Here is a 23,264-nt window from a genome sequence, read left to right as displayed (position 1 = left end):
AGGATATTTTTATTTTTATTTTTGTAATTTCCCTTTAATTACATAGATACATCTCGTCAAGTATTGCAGCCATTGCACGTTTTAAACATCTCAAGCAAAGTGTATTCTTGTATGCTTATATGTTTGTTTCCCCATATTCTTCTCTTGATTCTTTCACTTTGCCACTTACCCTCTTTTATGGTTTAAAATTTAAGATAATATCCGTTCCCAAAAAAGGTAGAATCTTTACCAAAATGTATTACTTACAACGCAAAGGATCAAACCATATACGAAACTTTGAGCCTATATTAGCATTAGAGGAAAACCTCTAAATTCTTGAACCAAAGGTTACCTACTACAAGAGATTCTAGAGAAACCCAAATTATTTTCAGTAAGTAATTAATTTTTCTGTGCTTTAAGAATTTTCTTTTACTGAATCAAATTACCATAGTGTATTCTCATTCCTGATGATTGAATAAAAAAGGCAGATGAAATTACCAAAACTTTCCATAATATATTTTAAAAAATCACATATGATAATGATCTTGGGATGTGAACTTGTGATAGAAATTCGTAAACTTGTGAATCATTTATACCGATTAACAACTTGATAAGATATAGCAATGATACTACAATCTTGAGAATCGTAGAAAGCAAACAAAAATCAAAAATATAATTGGATTAGGGATTTCGTAAAATTTTAAGTTTTTGCCAAATTCTCCCTTATTGGATTAGGTAATTATAAAAAAATTTACAAATCCTACCTTATTGGATGTATCATTTATAAAAACCCTATTAAATCACCTCTTATCGGAAAATATGGATTTCATCAATGAGATTCATCAAAAGTTATTTTGGATTATTAAAAACTAGGGTCTCTAAAAACTATCATTCACCCTTCAGATCCAATAGAACAAAATACCATCTAAAGGGATGGAATTTAAGAAAAAAAAAAGATTATTTCATATTTACTACGATCTCCACGAGATCTTTGCGCCATAACAAAACTATCGGAGCTTGTAGCCACAACATCGTCCACAAAAAGTTCTGAAAATGAAGATGGCGTTGAAGGCAGGGAAGAGTTATAAAAAAATTGAGCGTTGGTTTCGACTGATGGGGACATAGACTGAGAGGGGGAGGTCACAACATCCAGCTGTATATCTTCTTCTAACATGGCTAGATTAGCGAATCTGTTTGATCCTTTTGCATCACTTAACTGTAAGCAACTATCTTGGAGGCCATGTACACTGGATTTACATTTCAAATCCACCACAGGGGTAGATAGTGATAGTGTACCTGCAGCAGCGAAGACTAAAGGAGCAGAAGAAGTAGGTGAAACAGAAGTTGATGTAGTGATGTTCCCAATGAAACCAGAATCCGTGTTAAATTGTGTAGTTTCCGGAACACATACTATATCAGATGGAGAAGCGCTAATAGATGTGGAATTATCTGCTGGTGAGCTTATAGGAGGGACAGGATCAGTTTCCGTTGGCAGAATGAGTTATTTGGAGGGTTGAGACATTTGCATCAGTGTTGTATGCAGTAGCTTCAGATGGTACATGGAAACATACCTCTTCAGCTAACAAACCTTACTTCTCTTTCGGTCTTCAACATCTCCTAAAACAATATATCAGGCAAAAGATGTTGACGTAAAGTAGTTGCTATTGAACAGGAACGTATCAGAAGTTTGCGATCTGAAGAAGCGGCCATGCTCCGCCTTCAAGAGCTATAGCTGGTAGAAAATCTGTCTTGAGTCCTTCTTTAACTTGAGATGTGTTCTTGCCCGTAGCTTATCCCATTATGTGAAGAATATAAGTAGATCTATGGGGCCAAATATAAGACCATCCATTGCCACTTTGGCTGCCACTGTGCCACAAAACGTGTTGACTTTGGAACATATCGAAGCTTCAGTTTTATAAATTTATCAAGGCCTCCGTACCTGCGATACCGCAAGTATAACAGTTTTGCTGGATTAGCTGAGATGCAAACATGAGCATTTATAGCTAACTAATTATGAAAGAAGCAGGAAAGAAACCAGAAGTGGCCAACATTACCAACAAAACCAAAGTCCAAACATGCTTGTGATAGCTACTCATTCCAGTTGAGCTTGAAATCTGCATCTTTATTTGTGTCATGTTATATGGAAACATAGATTAGCAATATAAATGGACAAAGTACAAGAGTCTGGAAGGACTCCTGGATATCTCTATCAAGCAACATCAAACCATACCATATGGCCCAATCACAGAAGATGCTAGCGACCTACGAGTTTCTGATCTCCAGTGGAATAAGAAAAGGATAGACCTGATCTCGCACACCAGATACAACAACTCCAGCCGAGTGAAACTGGAATGGAAGATGTTTATATCTGGCAACCTTTACAATCTGGTATTTACACCACTAGATCAGGTTATCACTCGGCCTCAGCTATCTCTCACCCAGATAAGTTGAAATAAGTTGGTGGAAGGACGTATGGTCTATCAAGTCGTCCCCAAAGATGCAAGTGTTCCTCTGGTCCATTCTCAGTGATGCTCTTCCCACAGGAGACAATAGAAGCAAAGTGCAGGAAACTGCACTACACCTCTTCTTCACCTGCTCCTTTGCAATCAAAGTTTGGAAGCTCATTCCCCTGCAATCACCAGTTCACACAGCTGGTTTTCAGAGTTTTGAACAAGGAGTTATAGCATTTAAAAGAACCATCTGCCTCCCTCCAACAGGGATCTCAGTACCTTGGATCCTTTGGGTGATATGGACCTCGAGGAAGGAATCTCCCCCGAGGAAGCAGCGGGGAAAGGTATTTGCCGTCCAAGCCACTCGTAAATCGACTTTGATCCCAACGAAGAGAAGCACGGAATCTATATACTGTAACACAGATGCTTCCTGGGACGCAGATTTAAATACAGCAGGTCTGGCAAGGCTCCCTCTTCATAAGATTCATCGGATCCCCCCTTATGGCAGAAGCCTTGGCAGTCCGGTCCAGTCTTCACATGGCAGCATCGCTTAAGATTTCACATCTTAGGGTTTGCTCCCATTCCCAAATGCTCATCCGAGCCATTACCAACAGAGCTATGACTAAAGAGATCATCGGTGTTGTGGCTGACATCAATCATCTCTCATCTCTGTTCTTTTGTTTTCATCCCACCATCTGAGAATCGTGAAGCAGACGCTCTGGCCAAACTTACTCCTCGTCTTCAATTTCCTGTAATGAACCCTTTTTTGGGCTAACCTTTGGGCCCGGGCCCGTTTAAGTTCTATAAAGTATTTCTTGACAAAAAATAAATAAAAGAACAGATCTATTCATCCGGCAACCTATATATATATATATATGTCAATACTTTAGTCACAAAATCAGAGCAATATATAACAACCGTACCCGGCACGAGCACCCAATGATGTTGGTATATATCGGGACCAAAATCTTTTTGTTAATCAGCTTATAGACCAGAATACTAAACATTGGAAAACTGATGAGCTACATTCACTGTTTGATCCAGAAGATATCCCGTTAATACGGAGCATAAGACCTAGTCATAATGATAAAGAAGATGTCTATTGTTGGATTTATACGAAATCAGGGCTCTATACAATCAAGTCCGGTTATAAGTTAGCATCCCAGTTAAAAGAGGAGAAACGAGAAGACAATCTTGTATCGGAGCCGAGCGTTAACCCGTTAAAAATGTTGATATGGACGTTGAAAACGACACGGAAGATCAAGCTCTTTCTCTGGCAAGCAGTCTCCTAATGCATTGCCACCTGTAGCCGGCTTGCGGATAAACATTGCGGGATAGATCGCACATGCCCCAGATGTGGAGAACGAGATGAAACCGTCAACCATCTCCTTTTCTTATGCCCGCCAGCCTTACAGACCTGGGCTCTATCGGACGTCTCCGGGTGTTTTCCCGAGTGAATCTCTATACGAGAACTTCGACTATCTCCTCCTCCGAGCAAAGAAAAGAGGAGCGCCAGAGAATAAAATGAAGCGATTCCCATGGACTTTGTGGTTCATTTGGAAAGCTAGAAACGAGAAAGTTTTTAATGGCAAAGTTATTCTACCCCCGGAGACCGTTCAACACGCAACTCAGGAAGAAGAAGAATGGAGGGTTGCTCAACACATCTCAGAACATACCCAACCCCAAGAAGCTACCATACAGGAACACAGTGACGATGAGAATAATTCACAATTTCCAAGATGCCAAGTGGATGCTTGGGTGAAAAATTCAGATTTTGTTGGTGGTGGTTGTGTTTTTGATATAGAACCAGGGTTTACTACGTATGGTTCATTCGGGATAGAACAGGTTCTATCCCCATTGCATGTCGAGTTTAATATCTTGCTGTGTGCAATGAAAACTGCTCTGCAGTTGAGATTTTCAACAATGTCCTTTGAATCGGACTGTTTTCAGCTTGTTAAGCTGATAAATGAAGAAGAAGATTGGCTCTCTTTGGCTTCAGAATGGAATGATTTCGATCACACACGTGCTAAGTTTACTGATTTTTCTATTTCTTTCATTGCAAGAAAGCTTAATGTAAGGGCTGATATCCTCGCCAAAGGAGCTCGTTCCCAATTGTCTCTATTTTCCCATGTAAACACTGTAATTCCGAGTTGAATAGCTTCAAGGGCTAACCTCTTTGCTTTGAATTAATAAAACATGGAGTTTGTCGTCAAAAAAAAATAATAATAACAACCGTAAATATTTTTTTTCTCCTACCAACCTATATCCATAGACCTTAGATACAAATAGGAATAGAAGTTTGAGGCCGAAACTATTATTAAAATATTTTAGAAATATCTTACCAAATCCTACCAAAATCTCCTTTTAAATCTCCATCAAAATCCTTGAATTCAACAAAACCCTCAATCAAAATCATAGAATTCAACAAAACCCTCTAAATCTTAAAATCTTGAAAACCTTCTCAAACCCCTAATTCAATAAGGCCCCCTAAATACAACGGAAATCACCACATTCTTGACTATGTCAACTATATAAGTAATCCAACAAGCATAGTGTCTATCATTAGTATATACCAAAATTTCGTTATATAGGTAGATTAACAACGCTTTTGGCATTCAAGATTCAATACCCTTTATCCAAACTATTGTCAATCACAGTAGAAACAATAATGAAATACCCGAGTTCCTACTAATCTTTATATCATTCAGGCAAAAATATTCCTAGAATTACAAGAAGATTGATTGAACAAAGTCGTGTTAAACTTTTACACACAAAAGTTACCTAAAAAACACATTGTAGTTTGAAATGTATGGCTCTTACTCTTAATTCTGCTCTCTGAAAGGAGTCAACATCATTTTGCTAACGTCTACATCAAGACCACCTCGGCCTGCACAGTTCACATGTTGTCCTTTCCTATACTGTATCAGTTCCAAGCTCTGAAGTGTGCTTAATGCTTTAATCGCTGCCATATCACTCTTTTTATTTGTAACAACGCTGACATATCACTCATCTCCTGCATTTTGATTATGTTTCCCTTGTGCTTTTTCATGAGGATGTCTAAGAAAATCAGAGTCCTGTAATGTAACGCACTAAGCCTAGATCAGATAGCGGTCTCCCCGGTGTCCCGACTTTTCCCTCTTTCTTTGAGAGTTTGTATGCTATATAACACAACAAAATGGGTAAGTTGTTATCAACTTAGTAAAAAAAAAAAAAAGAGAAGAGTGAGCTTGTGGAGAGATGTGAGAGAGCAGAACAAGAGTTAGATGGAAAGAATACTCATATAAGGCTATTAAGAATTTTCCATAGCCTTTCCTTTGATATGGAGGAAGGGTAAGGATAGATACAAGCCGAGTTGTACGCTTCTTCTGAATTCTTTTCCTGTACCAAGATAAAATTATGATTAAAATTGACGTCAAGCATATCTGTATTCCTAACCAACTGTAACCACAAACATAAATAGTTGAGTTTGTGCTTGAGGTAATTTTAGGATCAACCTACATGCCACTAACCAAGTGTAACCACAACCATATAAATTTATATGGTGGTACCTTTGAAAAGTATCCAACCATGTGGCGTCGTCCCCCGATCATCACATTCACACATAATATAGAACATGAACAAATCGACGTCGTAGTAAAGAGTTTGTTGGTCAAGAAATAACTTTGCCAGATAACAGAGGTTCTGCGCATAGACCTTGCCATATATCTGTTAGATGTCATTAGCATTTTAGAAATAAACTCCAAGGTCATGAAAATCCATTACTAAAATGTTTGACTAAATTATCGGCTTCCAGATATAAAATTTTAAGTGATAACACCCAACATATTAGCATCACCTTGCAGGAATATTTAAGAGCTTACCTCAAACACTGACAAGATCGAGCTTTGATAGATTTCATCCCCAGGGGGATGCTTCAGATCACATTTCCTCTGCATGCCGCCGCAAAAAAAAAAAAAAAAAATTTGGTAAGAAACAGATATATACGTGTGAAAGCTCAAAGGATGCAAAATTAACAAAAAGATACAATATGTCAATATCAGAAATACAATTCCAACAACAGCGGACACAACTTATTTTTTAAAAAAGGTGTCAGTTTTTTTTAATTAAAAAAAGGTGACTCACCGAAAAAAGAGCTTCACACAGTCTTTGTATTCTGGTGGAAACGGAAGAGTACCCATATCTCCGTTGTTATATTCTTCGCTTTTGTGAACTCCTCATGTTCACGCAAACTCGCAGCATCCAGCTCTTCGTGACTGATGACCCTCTAAAAGCACATATCAGAACATGCATAGCGTGTCACACAGCTCACTAAAGCTAGACAACCCCTTACCTCTACATGTGACTCAGGGCCGTCTTTTAGCACGTGGAGCGGTCAAACAGGGTCCAAAGATTTAGAGGGCCCATAATTTTTTTTATTTTAGTAATAGTTATAAATTTAAAATCATATATTTATTAAAAATCATATAACTATATTTAATTTAATTATTTAATTTTTCGTATTTATTAATCAATAAATAAAAATTACAAATTTGATTTTCTTTACGTAACCAACAAAAATGCAATAAGTCAGGAAGAAATTAACATTTATATCAATTATATATTTTGGAAAGTAAAAATAGTTGTTGGTGTTTGATTTAATATTCAGTGTAAATTTAGAAAGTTAATATTCTAATTTGATTATATTTAGGAAACTATTATTAATTAATGATTATAAATAAAGAGAGAAATATATAATTTTCAACAACTTTTACAAAAAATAGTAAACACAAAGAAGAAACACTAGTCTAAGCTTCTATCGAGAAGAAAAATAAGGAGTCTCCAACTTCTTGTTTAATCAAATCAAGAGTCCACAGTTTATTGTTTAACTAGATGTTTTGCCCGCACATGCGGGCTTAATCGTTTTACAAATATATATTAATATATATATTTTATTAATTCAAAAATCAGCATGATAACTTATTATTTATGTTTTCAAAAACATTAAATCAAATATCAAATTATATATATATATATATGACGTAAATTTAAATAAAATATATATGTTTATTATTGTTCTGAAATTTTAAAAGAAAACATTCACATATTAAAAATATTTTAGTAAATATATTTATACAAATTTAGTTGATTAATATTTAATTATAGATTGTTTATTTGTTATTTTCTAACTTTTATAATTGAAAAAATAAATTTTAAGATAACAACACAATATATAAGAATTATCTTATTTAAAAAAAATTAATATTATTAATAAAAATTCGTTTTTAATTATATATAAAATTCATTAAGGGTAACAATGACTTTAACCGCTTAATTATTTTAAATAGTTTTATATCTTATTTTAAATTTTATAACTGAAAAATATGTTTTAAGATAAAAATTAATATTATAAATAAAAATTCGTTTTGATTATATAGTTACTTATATATAAATTCATTAAGGGTAATATAGATATTAACCGCTCTAACTTTTAATGTGAGAGCTCTGTTGCTAAAATTTACTTCGCAAATAATAGTATAGATCACTATCCATGTTCTATTTTTCTATTAGTTTTTTTATAGATTATAACTCATGATTGTGGATACAAAAAAAAATCAAAAAAAAAAAGAAACCGAAAAATTCATAGTCTCGAAAAGATGTTTTTCATAAGTTTTTAATTATAAAACCAAAAGATGTTTCTTCCTCTCAAATTAGATTGGTGTATTGGTTATATATTATAACAATATTTTGTCAGAAAAACATAAATTATTTTGGATTATTTTAAAGGGTCTTGTTTTTTTTTGAACAGGGTCTCTGTAGAGTTTGAGAAGGAGCGCTAATGTGACTCATCAATCTTCCTCTCTTGTTTCGTGCATCTTCCAGCTAGTCTCACCTATAACCAATACACAGTTCTACTAAATACAGTATACAAAGGTCAAGACTTTGAAGAATGGCTACCTTTGTCTTCAACTTTTTTCATCTGAGGCGCACTCTACGGAATCAAGGTCAAGTTGATCTAGCTTAATCCATTCATCAAGTCTTCTGAAACGGTTTAGTACTTTCAACTGCCTTTTTTGAAAGAAAAAAAAAAGTAAGCTAGATATCTTAAAGCACAGAGATTGCTTACTGAAAATAATTTGGGTTTCTCTTGAATCTCTAGTACGTAGTAGGTAATCTTTGGTTCAAGGGTTTAGAGGTTTTTCTCTAATGCTAATTATCTAGGTTCAAAGTTTCGTATATAGTTTGGTCCTCTGCGTTGAAAGTAAAATATATTTTTGTAAAGATTCTACTTTTGTTTGTGGGATCGAATGTTATCTTAAATTTTAAACCGTGGAAGAAAAGGTGAAGAGAAGAATATGAGAAAAAGTTGTTAAATAAAAAAAAAAAAGAAAGAATATGAGAAAACAAAGGTTAGGCATAGAATTAGTACTTTGTTTGGGATCTTTCTAAATTAAAACGTCCAATGACTGCAATACTTGACGTGAGATGTTTTTCCATGTAGAAGGAAAAATTAATTGTATCCAATCGTCAAACGCTTATATATATATAACGCATGTTTTTAGTCACAAACAACTAACTCTCAAAATTATAGTATAGCCATGGAACATCCTCCACCTTCTCCCTTCATTTGCCCTGTCATACGATCCAAAGACAGTGGTTTTCCCGATTATAAAATAATTAATGGATATGTTTCTTACATGATTGACAGTTCTTGTTCTTTACACGGCGTCTCTTCACATCATGGCCACCGCCTTGACCCCTTGTATTGGTGCAACAACAAAGAATCAGAAGATGAGCCTTCTTGGTGTGGTGCTTGCCAATGTAAGGAATCCAGTACAACCTATTACTTTTGCAATGAATGTTGTGTATCCTACCACAAAGAATGCGTCGAGTCTTCCCCTCTAATCAAATCTCCTCTTCACCCTAAACACTATCTCGAACTTTTCGCGCATCGTGGGTTAACTATGACTCATTATCACGACTGTAAGATAATTTCTTGTTCTTACTGTGGATCAAGTGTTGGAGGTGATCGTACAACGTTATTTTACTACTGTTTTATTTGTAAGTTTAGTTTGTATCCTGTTTGTGCAAGAAGACCCTCATTCTTGAACTATCAAAAAAGACATGAGCATACTCTTAACCACTTCCCTAGAAAAAACGATTTGATATGTGACGTTTGTGGAGTAGTTGATAGCAAATCTCTCATCTACGTGTGTCTTCAATGTGATTTTGTTGTCCATAAAAATTGCATATACTTACCGTTTGTCATAAAAATAGCCCGTCATGACCACCGTCTCTCTTTTACGTACTCTCATCTTAGAGTATTATTGTCTTGTGGAGTTTGTCATCAAAGGATTGAAGAAAATTATGGAAAATATTATTGCACAAAAGATTGCAATTACGTAGTGCATTCCAAGTGTGCAACTCGGAGGAATGTGTGGGATGGAAAAGAACTCGAGGAAGAACCAGAAGAAGAATATGAAAATCTAAATTCTTTTGAAGTGATAGGTGATGGAATTATACAACATTTCAGCCATTCACATCACATGAAGTTTGAAAAGAAGATCACTGGCATATTATACTATGAAAATAAGCGATGTCAAGCATGCGTACTTCCATTTTATGGTGGTAATGTTTACAATTGTATGGACTCCAAGTGTGATTTTGTACTTCATGAAGCATGTGCAAATCTTCCTCGGACAAAACAACATATTGCACATCCCTATCCATTTATTCTACAAGTGAGTGACACCAAAAATTGTTTCTTTTGTGAATATTGTGATCGTTTTTCATGTGGTTTCAGATATGTTTGTTGCAAAGGGGATGAGTCTATAAGTATAGACGTGCGATGTGCTGCAATATCTGAGCCACTCTACCATCAATCTCACCCACATCCTTTGTTTCTAAGCAATGAACTTGGAAAACATAAACCATGTTCAATGTGCAGAAAAAACAGTATTCGAACCTTAAACTGCATCGAATGTGACTTCTGTTTGTGCTTCCATTGTGCTACACTCCCATATAAAGTAAAATATGAGCATGATGAACATTTCATCACCCTTTCTTATGAAGAGAATGCAAGTCTGAATTGGTGTGAAGTTTGTGAGAAAACTTTAGATTCATACAAATGGCTTTATACATGTAACGAATGTGGGGTGGCGTTCCATATTGCATGTTTGTTAGGGAAATGTGCATTTTATGTCAAGCCTGCTCAAAATCTCTCATTCGCTAGTCATAAATTTAATATAATTCTGATCAATGGTCTCACTCGACCCATCTGCGAAGAATGTAAAAGTCGTTGCCAAGATAAACTAATGATCCAAGAGCTTTATGATGGTAAAGAAATAACAGCTTGTTATCGTCATTGGGAAGAGAACGATATTTAAGGTCAGGGATTCGGATGCTGGTGAAAGAAAAAAAAACAGCAACCAAAATTTACATGTTCTGGTTGGTATTCAAGGATTAGAGGGGAAAAAGAACATTAGGTATTGTGTGCTGTTTTAAGAGTCTACATTAATGTAGTTTGTATAATAGTATATATATTTTTTAACTTCTAAATAATACAATATACTCGTTGAAATTCTCTATATGCAGTATAAGAAATATATAAGAGCATGATTAACCCGAGGTTCTTAGGATGAAGTTCTTAGCGTAAGTTAAGAAACTGTTTATTAACTTTTAACTAAAACAATTGTTTCTTAACTTTTAACTAAATGTCTCTTTCTCTTGCTTTTCAATTATTTATTACTAGTATTGAGTCCATGCTATGTATGGAAATATTTTTGCATACAAATAAACCAATCTTTTACATTTTTTACCAAATTTTAATTATATACAACTAAAAACAAAATGTATAATTTAATTTTGATTTATCTGTAAATATGCATATATATATAAGAAAAATTAACACACTTTTCATTAATTAAACAAAAACCTATTACATAAAATAAAGTTAGATTTGTTTAAATATTTTTACATTAATTTTAATTAGCTTGTTTGATATAAATATTAGTTTGAATCTTTCCTGTTTTACTTCTTTATGTTTTTTTCAATATAATTTTCGAACTTTTGACCTTCAATTTATGTTTCTTTGGCTAGTTACATTTAGTAATTCATTCCGTATCTTCATTTATAGACAACCCAATATTATAAACTCGCAGCAGATATAACTAAACATGAAAGAAGAGTAAATATTTTTATTGACATAATAATTTGAAAACATAGTAAAAGAATTATACATATAAATGGATAGTCACACATTATACTGAATAACACACGAACATATGAAAGAGAAGCATTATAGGAGATAACAAATACCTATAGATTAGTTCAAAACTTTAGCTATTCAAAACTTTAGCTGTTCAAAACAAATAACACGAAGAGGAAGCAAGCGTTGTAGCTCCAGTTTATCTCTCTCAGTCAAACAAAAGTAAATTTTGATCTCTTTTTCTTCTGCTGTTCTGCTCCTAAAGAAGGAGTCTAGGCTTTTATTATGTTTTTGATTGATTGGTTGTTTGTTTACCAAATATATATAAGAGTATTAAAAAGTATATGATCGTAGATAAAAAAGGATCATGGGTAGTGTAGTGGGTTTTTGATAAACTGTTATACGGTTGTTTTTCTAAATTATTATTTGTTTTAATTAATTAACTAGATCTCGATCCGCGCAACAGCGCGAGTTTTTATTTTCATTTATTTTTATATAAACATTTTGTTTTCAATTCTAAATTGGTATATATTATAATATATATGTGTCTATCAATTTTTAAAACATAATAAGTATACAGTATATTTTTTCATTGAATAGATTATTTCAAACTTTCACATGTATTTGTATCTTCTTCTATATATATATTTTTCGGATTATTATTTCATTATTAAAATCGTAATTATATATATATATATATATTAGTAAAATATTGTTTTATTTTCATATTCAAAAATATTGTAACATTTCACAAATTTAGAAAGTTTTTTAAAAATTAAACTTTTCGCTTCATAGATTTATATTATCGAGTAAATAATTAAACATTTAGTTTTTGTTTAATTTTTAAAATAAACTATATAGTTAATTTGTTTTCATTGGTTTAAGGTAGTAAAGATTAATCATTGTTAGATAATATGATTTTTGTTATTAAAAAAAAATATTTATAATTTTAAAAGTTAACAACGACAAATATTTAGATAATTAACATATGGAGGTATATTATTACAACATTAAATTATATATATTTAATTTATACTATATATAAATCCAATGGATCTTCTATTGTTTAAATCTAATTATTGATAACCCAATAAAAAATTATGGTAGGCCCAAAATTTAAATGACAAGATTAGAGATTAAATATAACATGACTTTATAGGAATAGATCCATTAGGTCCATTTTTAAAAAAAAATCACACATGAATCAAGGTTGTGACTTCTATTTTAATATATAAGATTTTAAATTTTGTAAATATTTATTACGTGGCAGAATATGATTTGTCGAGTAACTTGAGTAACTTATGTTTTAGTATATAAGAGATTTTTTCCGGCTAGAGACTCTTTTGTAAAAGCACCAATGCGGTTGCTCTAAGTTCTCAAGTTGGCATCATGATGGAGAATTCAGCTCATAAAACAAGTACTGAGATAATGTCAAACACTATGTCAGAGAAAAAATGTCATTAAGCTGAACATAAAAAGTGTTAATGATTCAGAAAATATAATATTCAAGCAATGTACGTACGATGAAAATAAGCCCCATTGGACGACACCTCCTAAATGCATAAACTACTGAGAAATGTGGTGGCATATAAATAAATTCATGTGTTTTTATATTCATGCTTTTTAAAAGTAAGAGCAGATGTGGGATAAATAGTTTTAAAAGAAGGGGAAAACAAGTGACGGAGGGAGTTTTTTTGCCGTGAAAGGGAAACAGCCAAACAAAGCTTTCTGATTCGTAGTAATCACATATGCACAGATCAAAACCTAGCAAAGTTCCAAGATGCAAAGACCAACACACAACTCATCATCATGTCTTTGAAGCTATGGTCTATAGATTCACATTGTAACTTTACAATTTGTATATTGTAACTAAACTTCCATTAAGTACACAACTACTTAGTTTTCTCCTCCGGTAATAATATATCGAACAAGACTTAGGTTCACCCTAGGATGAACCTTTAAATTCACCTATCCTTTTATTACCAATCAAAATATCACATCAATTAATAATAAAATAGATTAATTTTATTTAAAAAAATCTAAAATAACTGAAAAAATAATAACGCTAATTTTAATGATGCTAACGCCACTAACTAAACCCTAAACCCTAAATCCAAATCCTAAACCCTAAAACCAAACCGTAAACCATAAACCCAAACCCTATATCCTAAACCCAAACCCCAAATCCAAACCGTAAACCCTAAACCCAAACCTATATCCTAAACCCAAATCATAGACTCTAAACTCAAACCATATATCCAAACTTAATCTCTACACCCTAAACTCAAATCGTAAACCTTTAACCCAAATCCTATACCCTAAAGGTTTGGATTAATGTTGATGCTGTTTCTTTAGCGTTTAAAATTTGGGTTTAGAGTCTAGGTTTGGGTTTAAGATCTAGGGTTTGAGTTTAAGGTCTGGGGTTTGGGTTTAGAGTTTACGGTTTGGGTTTAGAATTTAGGGTTTAGGCTTTAGATTAAAAGTTTAGGGTTTAGGGTTTAAGGTTTAGGATTTAGTTAGCGGCGTTAGTGTCATTAAAATGAGCGTCATTATTTTTTTTCAATTATTTTAGATATTTTTAAAAAAAATTATGTATTTTATTATTAATCTATGCGACATTTTGATTGGTAACAAGAGAGGATGTGAATTTAAAGGTTTACCTCAGGATAAACCTAAGTTTTGTTCATATATATGTATCATGCTGATAGTACTAAAAGTATAAAATCCATTCCTATTCAGTTTTTTTCACATGTTAACACGCTATATTATATCGCAACCTGACAAAAACAGGATTAAAACATTAACATCGAGAATATAATATTGCGATTACCACTCAAAACAAATATATATTCTCGTTTATTATTTTTAATACGTATTATAATAAACTACCCAGGATATAAGACAAAAGAATCATATTTCTTTATATATCTCTCCATAAACAGCTGCTCAAAATCCTATTCTTGAAATGGCTAAGGCTACTTCTCCCATCTTCCTCCTCCTCCTCCTCCTGGTTATCCTATCATCAACCCTACTGTCAGTCAAATCCAACACAACCACAATCGAAACAACTTACAAAACCACAAACTACTATCGCCTCTGCGTCTCAGCTCTCAAATCCGACCCAAGAAGTCGCACAGCCGACACAAAAGGTCTAGCCACCGTTATGGTCGGCTTAGGTATGAAAAGCGCCACGGCAACCGCCACTTACATAGCGGGAAACCATACCGCCGCAGCCGCAAACGACACCATCCCCAAGAAGGTCTTAAAAGATTGCTCCGACAAGTATGCTCTGGCAGCTGATTCTCTTCGGCTAACGGTTCAAGATCTTGATGATGAAGCTTATGACTATGCTTACATGCATGTGTTGGCGGCGCAGGATTATCCTAACGTTTGTCGGAATATTTTCCGGCGAGCTAAAGGTTTGGTTTATCCTATACGGAGATTCGCCGGCGTGAAATGAGTTTGAGACGTATATGTGGTGTTGTGTCCGGGATTCTTGATCGGCTTGCTGAATGATTATTGTTGTACTATTTTTCTTTAAAAAATAAAAAAATAAAAAAACTTTGCTAAAATGGCAAAATCTCTGTTTATAATTGAGGTAATGGTAATTACTAAATTTGGAATTTGTAAGTTTTAAATACATTTACTTTATCGTTATCCTCCTTTGCTTTAAACAGAACAATGTATAAGAGATCATTAAGTCGTACCAAATACATTTACTTTATAGTTATCTGAATTTTGAGATTGTAAATGTTTCCTTCGAATTAACCAATCGTACCAAAGACCTTAATTAAGTCGTGTTTAGTTCCAAAGATTTGGGAGAAAAGGCTTAATAATGAATTAATGACTTGGGAAGCAGAATATTACCTTTTTGAACACGAAGACTATTGTGTATTAGATGAATATTAACTGAACCCGTTCTATACTTCTGTGTAACTTTTGCTTTATCAATATGCATTATACATGTCATCTCTTCGGAGAATATGTTGAAAAACTGCGATAAGGTTTTTAAAGTACATCACTTAAAAAGGGAAAGGTAACGCGGTCTATCCGTCTATGCAAAACTTAAAACGAAAACAAAAAAGCTAGACAATGATCGACCACATAAGTCATAACTACTACTACTATCACACTACTTTTTCAGACGACGTCGATTGATCTGCGAATTAAAAGCAAAAGATGTGTTACTTTATTAATAAAAACTTCTTTACGTGGAAACAGTTTTATATACACTAGTCAAGTGTGAATGTCTTGGTAGTTCAGCGACCGCAGTAGTCCACTCCACGCTATCATATTAAACAGTGCATGACTAAATAATTGGATTGACTAATAATTCGACTGGTAAGGGTTAACCGGGTTTTTAGTCAGTGGGCAAAATCTTAATTCGACACGTAAAATATATTTCACCCGATTTCCGGTTTACTCGCCACCGCCGGGGCCGATTACGATATCAAGGTAATGCAATTTCCGGAAATTAATTCGATTTCATCCAATTGAGGATCTGGGTTCCGACGGAAAGATCACAATGATTACTACATCTGCTTGATTGTGTTGGATAATTCCAAGCTTGTGGAAACTTAACATATTATTAGATGTTTAATAGGTTAAGATAAACACAATAAGGAAACCTAGAAATAGAAAAATGAAGTTTCTATTTAGGTTAGGTTTGTGTTTTCCATATCCCACATGTTAAAGGGAATTGTCTTTCATATAAATATAGGTCTAATGGAGAGGTGTTCCATATGATCTAAGTGAAACATATTGAGAGCTTTAGTTTTGAGTAGTTTCTAAAGCTAATAAGAAAAGTTGTTCTTATAACTTTTTGTGTTTCTATGAGATCTGAGATTTTCGAAAGTCGCAAGCTTTTGAGCGTGTGGTCTTCAAATTGAGTTGATGCATTTTAGAGAATCAGGAATGTTATTGGTTATTGATTATTGACTAAATTATTTATTAAAAAATCCAGCTATGGTTACTAAACTCTGGTCAAGCGGAGAAGAAACTTCCCAGTGTATCTTACCAAAGCAGTCTTACTTACCATGGATGTGCTGTCAATACCATTCGTTTCTCTCGCTCTGGTTAGTACTTTTGTTTGGTAATGGTAATAATCAAACAACTGCATCAAGCTTTGTGTTATCAGAGATGCTCTTGAGCTGTAAATCATGTTTTGTATATGTGCTTGCTTATCTACGCTGCCATGCTTTTGTAATCAGTGAGTTAAGTTTTAGGCTAGCAAGAACCATCTTCAGTATCCAAAAGAGGAGATTGCTTCTGTAGGCTAGTGGACATAGTGGTAACTTTATGAAAGTTTCATGGACACGTTATCTCGAAAACCATATGGTGTTAGACCTTTTACGCAGTTATTAGGTGTTTTCCTACCCCACGTGCATAAATAAAGTTTTAAAATTATACTAGATTTTAACTCGCGGATATTTGTTTATTTTATAAATGTATTTGATATTCTTATAAATGGTTTAAATATATAATTTCCATTTTAGTACTATATATTGTGTAACTTTATAAGATCATTGTTTATATTTTTTATTCGGCATTATTAATATATAGTGAATCGTTTAATACATTTTACTTTGTTATTAATATTTTAATAGATGAATTAAAGGTTATTATATCCTATTATATTTTTGTATATAAACATTTTAAACAATATATTGCTGAGAGTTTCAAAGTAAATAAGAACATAATATATAGTTGTAGACATAAAAGTTTAACCTATGTTAATAATTTTATTTTTGTATAAAAATATTATATAATCTACGAATTTTAATCCATTTTAATTATAAGTGATAATTTATTTAAATGAAACAATTAAAAAAAAGAAAATTTGTTAATTTACCTATTTAATATAATTTTATCATATTTAATCCATATAGCACTTCTATTTGTATATAATACAGAATATAATTATAGAATACATAAAAATAGTATATAATTTTTATTTTCTTATTTTATATTAAAATTTAAGTTAGCATTGATTTATAACAATACGTTATTACTAATTACAAAATTAATTAATATGTTATTTTATAAAAATATTTAAAATTTTAAGTAAGATTTTTTTTTTCAACGGATTTAGTTATAATTAAAAATAAAATAAAATTCAAATTTATAGTTATTTTATTTTTAATAAAAATAGGACCCTAAATTAATAGATTAGATTTATAAATAAATTTTGGTTAATTTTTTAGTTTTATTATTTGCATACAATATTTTAATTCTATGTAAAAATTATGATAAAGAAAATATTTTGTTTACATTAATATTGAATATATATATATATATATATATATATATATATATATATTTAATTCTATGGAAATATTTTATTTATTTATTTGATTAATATATATTAAATATAATTCTATAAAATTAAGGGAAAGTTTAGTTATGTATAATTAACAAAACATAAAGCTAAATAATATTTCTAAAATTTGTAAATATTAAAAAGAAACAATCATAATATGATTAGAAAATTAATATATTTTTTAAATGCATAATTTTTTTAAGATTTGTTCTTGTAATAAAAATTATAAAATTATTTAAATAAAATTAAATTATATTTTCGAAAATTATTATATATTACTATATTTTCTAACTTTACTATAATTGTTATATTAATGATGATTTATAAGTTATTACCTTATCCAAAAAACTTACCAAAATTATAAAATAACATTAAATGTAAATGTCTATGTCACAATTAGTCTAAGACATGTCATTTTTATTAGTATGACATGTCATCATTTTGTTTTCAAAGTTAATGTGGTGATGACATGTGTCAAAATCATTTGGTAAATAATGTATATGAGATCTTTAGAGGAGGAATATAGGCGAAAATAATCATATTCACTTTTGTTGTATTCCATCGAAAGGATGTCCTGACTCATTTAACTCTCTTATAAGTTCCAGAACTGGACTGACTCATTGATTCAATTGTAGTCGGAAAGGAAACCAGTGGATGGCGAAGAGAATAAGCATGTTCTAGAGAAAACCGTGAGCTGATGACCGAAACAATACTAGACGAGACAAGTAAACATGCTGAATCAAAACAAGGCGAAGAGAAAAAAAAACATTTCCCAGTGAGGAGACAAAACAGGTTATGCATAAAACCGATGAAGTAGTGACGGAAACAAGACCTGAGGGAGAGAAACAGTCACTGAAGAGCACAGTTAACACACCTGCCTCAAATAAACCGGCAAGGAAACACATCACAACTATGGCTATTGACCCCTAACTACTGATGTACTTACACATACTCTTGGTTTCCAGATGTTTTTTTTGTTGTTACTATTGTTATTTTTATCATCTTCATGAATCCATCTAGAAGTTTTGTGTGGCTGGCTCCTTTTACCTGTGTAGTTCTCTTAAAACAGCTAAGGAACTAACCATGTGGTTTTGGGTTTTGAAATCAAAGGAGAGGAAGAGCAGTTAATGTTCTTGAACATGCTATGTGATTCCTACTCAATTTGATAGAAATCATAAAACCAGAATGCATAAAACAGAAAAACAGAAACAGAGAGTTCTTAATCCCAAAAACCAGCTAAGCAGAAACAATTGAAACAAAGAGTATTTAATCCCAAAAAAAAAAAAACAGAGAGTTCTAAGGAGCAGCTAAGTCTTCATTGTAAAGCTTTGATCACTCGTAAACTCTGAAGCATAAAAGAGAGTCTAAGCAGCAAATACGTCGTAAAGCGTAAACCACTTGTTTAACAAATGTTCAGCAGCTGATATCCGATCACTCTCCACCGCCAGATTCGCCCCATCAGGAAGCTTATGGACAAGGATCTAGTGAGGGAAGGTGAGAGATCAAGATGGTTGTGAGAAGTGAATTGTCCTTTCTTGAGTGGGTTAACCCTTGGGTGAGCAGATCGTAAGGATTTCCAAGATCCACTCTGGAGAACAACATCATTTGACTTGTGTACTATTATTTTATCACAATTTCTTCAACATTATATATGTTTTATACTTAAATGTATTTTTACCATCCAAATTTTTTTGCCCAAATACTGTAACTCAAACATATTATCAAATTATATTGGAAAGTGAAATCAAAATATGAATCATTCACACCACGTATGTATTTCATTTTTATCTAAAAAGGTTGATCAGAAATAAATAATGTTAAAGATATACATTAACAATTCTGTTTAAATACTAAAAACAAACTTTTTGAAGAGAAATACTATCTAACCTTTGTCAATTGAGTAGATATTCCTTACCCATAGCAAATTTGCTCATCCATTTTGTCCACTCATACAAATGCATCAAAAATTATATTTATCTTATTTATTACTTTTTATAGTCATAATTGTTAAATCATAATTGTATATTAGACTTCACATCCCAACAATAATACATAAAAACATAACACACATGAAATATTAAACTTATAGAATAAAATTGCTTAAAAGAATGCTTAATCTTTCTTTTTGGAACCACTACTCCGCTTCAAATATTATTTCTAGCTAATCCTAGTTGATAATTTCTTGTAATTCATTTGTTCTTTAGATCATATTGTGCATCTTTTTCTCATTCCTTTGTTTTACGCTTAATAAATTTTTGTTTGTCTTCTATCACTTTAATGTCTTCGATATATTACAGTATATATTATATTTTATTTGTTCTTATAACTATGTTGTGAATTTGATTTTTTTATAATTCTAATTAAAACATTATACATTATTTTTTAAGTTGTTAGCCAAAAATAGGATTTGAGGCCTTTTGGATCAGGAATTTGAGAGGATTTTTTTTCAAATCCTCTCTTATTGAATTTGGTATTTGAACAGCTTTATTAAAATCTCAGCTTATATACTGAATTAGGGGGAGGTTATTGGAACAAGAATTTGTGTGGAATTTAACAATTTTTAAAGTCGTTGAATTTTTAAAAGTTAAGTAAACTTAACAAATATTTTGTATGATTTTTTATTGATAGTTACTGATTTTCATAGATTTGCATACATTTATTTTTTAAAGAAATCTCCTTTTAAGCTAATATATAAAAGATCTTTTAGAATCTTTCCATTTTTTTAATATAATGCATATATATATATCACCAACAACTAATTGACATTGATGCAATTAAAGTTTCATCGTGAGTTTCCTACATGGCTACAAGGACTAGTTTCCTACATTGCTAAACAAATTTTATATGATATATTCATGTTTTGTGAGTTTCCTATATCATGCTGTTTGAAGTTGTTCTGACACCATGTCTTACACCATATTTTGTGTTCCACTAGCTAGTCGTGCTTCCCAGATGCTGAGGTTAGAATGATCTAGTTTTGTAGTTTTTTTTTATAAATGACGAAGTAAGAAATCGATGGTGGTAGTAGTAGGACAACTGGATAAAGAAACACAGTTATTTTGTTTCTGCGATTATCATTTTTCCATGGTTTGATTCATGTTCTTCTAAAATTGGGTTCACACTCGGCAAGAATTGTCTAATGTGTTATGTTCTTCATGTTACAAATTTGAATTAAAATGAGTAAATGCCAAAATCATCACTTGTTTGCATAACAATCCTAATGAATACAAGACGATGGGCAAATGCCAAAAGAGTGTGTTTTTGCAATACATAGACTTTAAAAATCTAATGGACATACATGATATTTACAAGTTAAGTCTCATGAATAGAAATATAAAGAATTTAAAACCCAACAACAATAGATTTTAATAAAATGTAAACTTTTTGAATAATAAAGGATTTTGAATGGAATTTAAAAATCTTTAAATCAATAACAAAGGATTTTACTGAGATTTCAAAAGCAGATTCACAATCGTATATCTGTTCTCAAAACTATGGGCTGCCTTCTATGTGTTGATGCTATGGGGAAGTGGCTTGCATCAAGATAGAGTTGAGCACTTTATAGATTCAAACTTTCTATCTGATTTCAGTTTTAAAATGAAGAAGCATTTATTGTATAAATATTTTTTTATTTGAATATAATTTAACATTCATCAATAAAAAAAGAGAAAATGTGGGATAAATAGTTTTAAAAGAAGAGCAAAACAAGTGACAGAAGGAGTTTTTTTTTTTGTCGTGAAAGGAAAACAGCCAAACAAAGCTCTCTGATTCGTACTCATCACATGATGCACATAGCACAGATCAACACCTCGCAAAGTTCCAAGATGCAAAAACCAACACATAACTCATCATCATGTCTTTGAAGCTATGGTCTATAGATTCGCACACCATAATGTTGATAAAAGGAAATTCACATTGTAACTTTACAATTTGTAGATTGTAACTAAACTTCCATTAAGTACACAACTACTTAGTTTTCTCCTCGGGTAATGATATTATGTATCATGCTGATAGTACTAAAAGTATAAAACCCATTCCTATTCAGTTTTCTTCACATGTTAACACGCTATATTATATCGCAACCTGACAGAAACAGAATTAACACATTAATATCGAGAATATCATATTGCGATTACCACTCAAAACAAATATATATTCTCCTTTATTATTTTTATTACTCAGGATATAAGACAAAAGAATCATATTTCTTTATATATCTCTCCATAAACAGCTGCTCAAAATCCTATTCTTGAAATGGCTAAGGCTACTTCTTCCATCTTCCTCCTCCTGGTTATCCTATCATCAACCCTACTGTCAGTCAAACCCAACACAACCACAATCGAAATAACTTGCAAAACCACAAACTACTATCGCCTCTGCGTCTCAGCTCTCAAATCCGACCCAAGAAGCCTCACAGCCGACACAAAAGGTCTAGCCGCCATTATGGTCGGCGTTGGTATGAAAAGCGCCACGGCAACCGCCACTTACATAGCCGGAAACCATACCGCCGCCGCCACAAACGACACCGTCCTCAAGAAGGTCTTAAAAGATTGCTCCGACAAGTATGCTCTCGCAGCTGATTCTCTTCGGCTAACGGTTCAAGATCTTGATGATGAAGCTTATGACTATGCTTACATGCATGTGTTGGCGACGCAGGATTATCCTAACGTTTGTCGGAATATTTTCCGGCGAGCTAAAGGTTTGGTTTATCCTACGGAGATTCGCCGGCGTGAAGTGAGTTTGAGACGTATATGCGGTGTTGTCTCCGGGATTCTTGATCGGCTTGTCGAATGATTATTGTTGAACTATTTTTCCTTTTTAAAAAGACAAAAAAAAAGACTTTGGTAAAATGGCAAAATCTCTATTTGTAATTTTTATGTTAGTTATAAATCTCTACTAAATTTGGAATTTGTAAGTTTTAATACATTTTCTCTATCTTTCTTCTCCTCTGCTACTTGCTTTCAAATTGTTAAACAGAACAATGTTATATTTGAGATCATTACAGATTTTTTCCTCAAAACATACAAAATCCTCAAGTCGTGTTTAGTGCCAAAGATTTGGGTGGGGGGGGTAAAAGACTTGCTTTTGCTTTATCGATATGCATTATATGTTAAAGACATTTGAAATGGCGATAAGGTTTTTAAAAGGGAAAGGTAACGTCCTGTTGTTATGCAAAAGCAGAACCATTATCGAGCTCATAATTGCTACTACTTTTGAGACGACGTCGATTGATCTGCGAATTAAAAGCAAAAGACGTATGACTTTCTTTGAGTTTTACGTGGAAATGCATTATTCAAATGCGAATGTATTATGTAGGTCAGCGACTAGAGTA

The 23,264-nt window shown here is 32.4% G+C and overlaps 3 protein-coding genes, 2 long non-coding RNA genes and 1 pseudogene across 6 annotated transcripts; 3 read left to right on the top strand and 3 right to left on the bottom strand.

The window, feature by feature from the left end:
• Positions 1 to 856: 856 nt before the first annotated feature.
• Positions 857 to 3,161, bottom strand: LOC106332271. 2 transcript variants are annotated; one of them, XR_001268033.1, is made up of 4 exons: positions 2,709 to 3,161; positions 2,210 to 2,608; positions 2,034 to 2,099; positions 857 to 1,918 (listed from the first exon to the last, which is right to left on the bottom strand). It is a non-coding gene; the product is annotated as an uncharacterized LOC106332271 (long non-coding RNA). The 2 variants fall into 2 exon arrangements; XR_001268032.1 differs by having other exon boundaries at positions 2,034 to 2,093.
• Positions 3,162 to 5,208: 2,047 nt separating this feature from the next.
• On the bottom strand, positions 5,209 to 6,719 carry LOC106330503 (histone acetyltransferase of the MYST family 1). Its single transcript, XM_013768959.1, is given in 7 exon segments — positions 5,209 to 5,770; positions 5,772 to 5,807; positions 5,978 to 6,004; positions 6,006 to 6,134; positions 6,290 to 6,358; positions 6,552 to 6,582; positions 6,691 to 6,719. Coding segments are annotated over 7 exon segments (504 nt in total). The 3' UTR covers positions 5,209 to 5,587.
• A 1,475-nt stretch (positions 6,720 to 8,194) lies between these two features.
• On the bottom strand, positions 8,195 to 8,728 carry LOC106332978. Its single transcript, XR_001268250.1, has 3 exons — positions 8,533 to 8,728; positions 8,364 to 8,447; positions 8,195 to 8,317 (listed from the first exon to the last, which is right to left on the bottom strand). It is a non-coding gene; the product is annotated as an uncharacterized LOC106332978 (long non-coding RNA).
• Positions 8,729 to 9,007: 279 nt separating this feature from the next.
• On the top strand, positions 9,008 to 10,871 carry LOC106333380. Its single transcript, XM_013771834.1, has one exon. The coding sequence runs from the start codon at positions 9,104 to 9,106 to the stop codon at positions 10,790 to 10,792; it is 1,689 nt and encodes a 562-aa protein (XP_013627288.1). The 5' UTR covers positions 9,008 to 9,103; the 3' UTR covers positions 10,793 to 10,871.
• Positions 10,872 to 14,501: 3,630 nt separating this feature from the next.
• On the top strand, positions 14,502 to 15,236 carry LOC106332453 (annotated as a pseudogene).
• Positions 15,237 to 22,107: 6,871 nt separating this feature from the next.
• Positions 22,108 to 22,878, top strand: LOC106332395 (cell wall / vacuolar inhibitor of fructosidase 2-like). Its single transcript, XM_013770862.1, has one exon. It carries the CDS (start codon positions 22,187 to 22,189, stop codon positions 22,724 to 22,726), a length of 540 nt encoding a protein of 179 aa, XP_013626316.1. The 5' UTR covers positions 22,108 to 22,186; the 3' UTR covers positions 22,727 to 22,878.
• Positions 22,879 to 23,264: the final 386 nt, after the last annotated feature.

This window comes from Brassica oleracea, chromosome C3, assembly GCF_000695525.1.
Source record: "Brassica oleracea var. oleracea cultivar TO1000 chromosome C3, BOL, whole genome shotgun sequence".
NCBI classification, from domain to species: domain Eukaryota; kingdom Viridiplantae; phylum Streptophyta; class Magnoliopsida; order Brassicales; family Brassicaceae; genus Brassica; species Brassica oleracea.
Note: the sequence above shows the minus strand (reverse complement) of the source record. Positions and strands in the feature narration are given on the sequence as shown.

Bases quoted from the DNA above. Each gene is read 5' to 3' on its own strand.
- LOC106333380 (XM_013771834.1), top strand. From the start codon at position 9,104: ATGATTGACAGTTCTTGTTCTTTACACGGCGTCTCTTCACATCATGGC.
- LOC106332395 (XM_013770862.1), top strand. From the start codon at position 22,187: ATGGCTAAGGCTACTTCTTCCATCTTCCTCCTCCTGGTTATCCTATCA.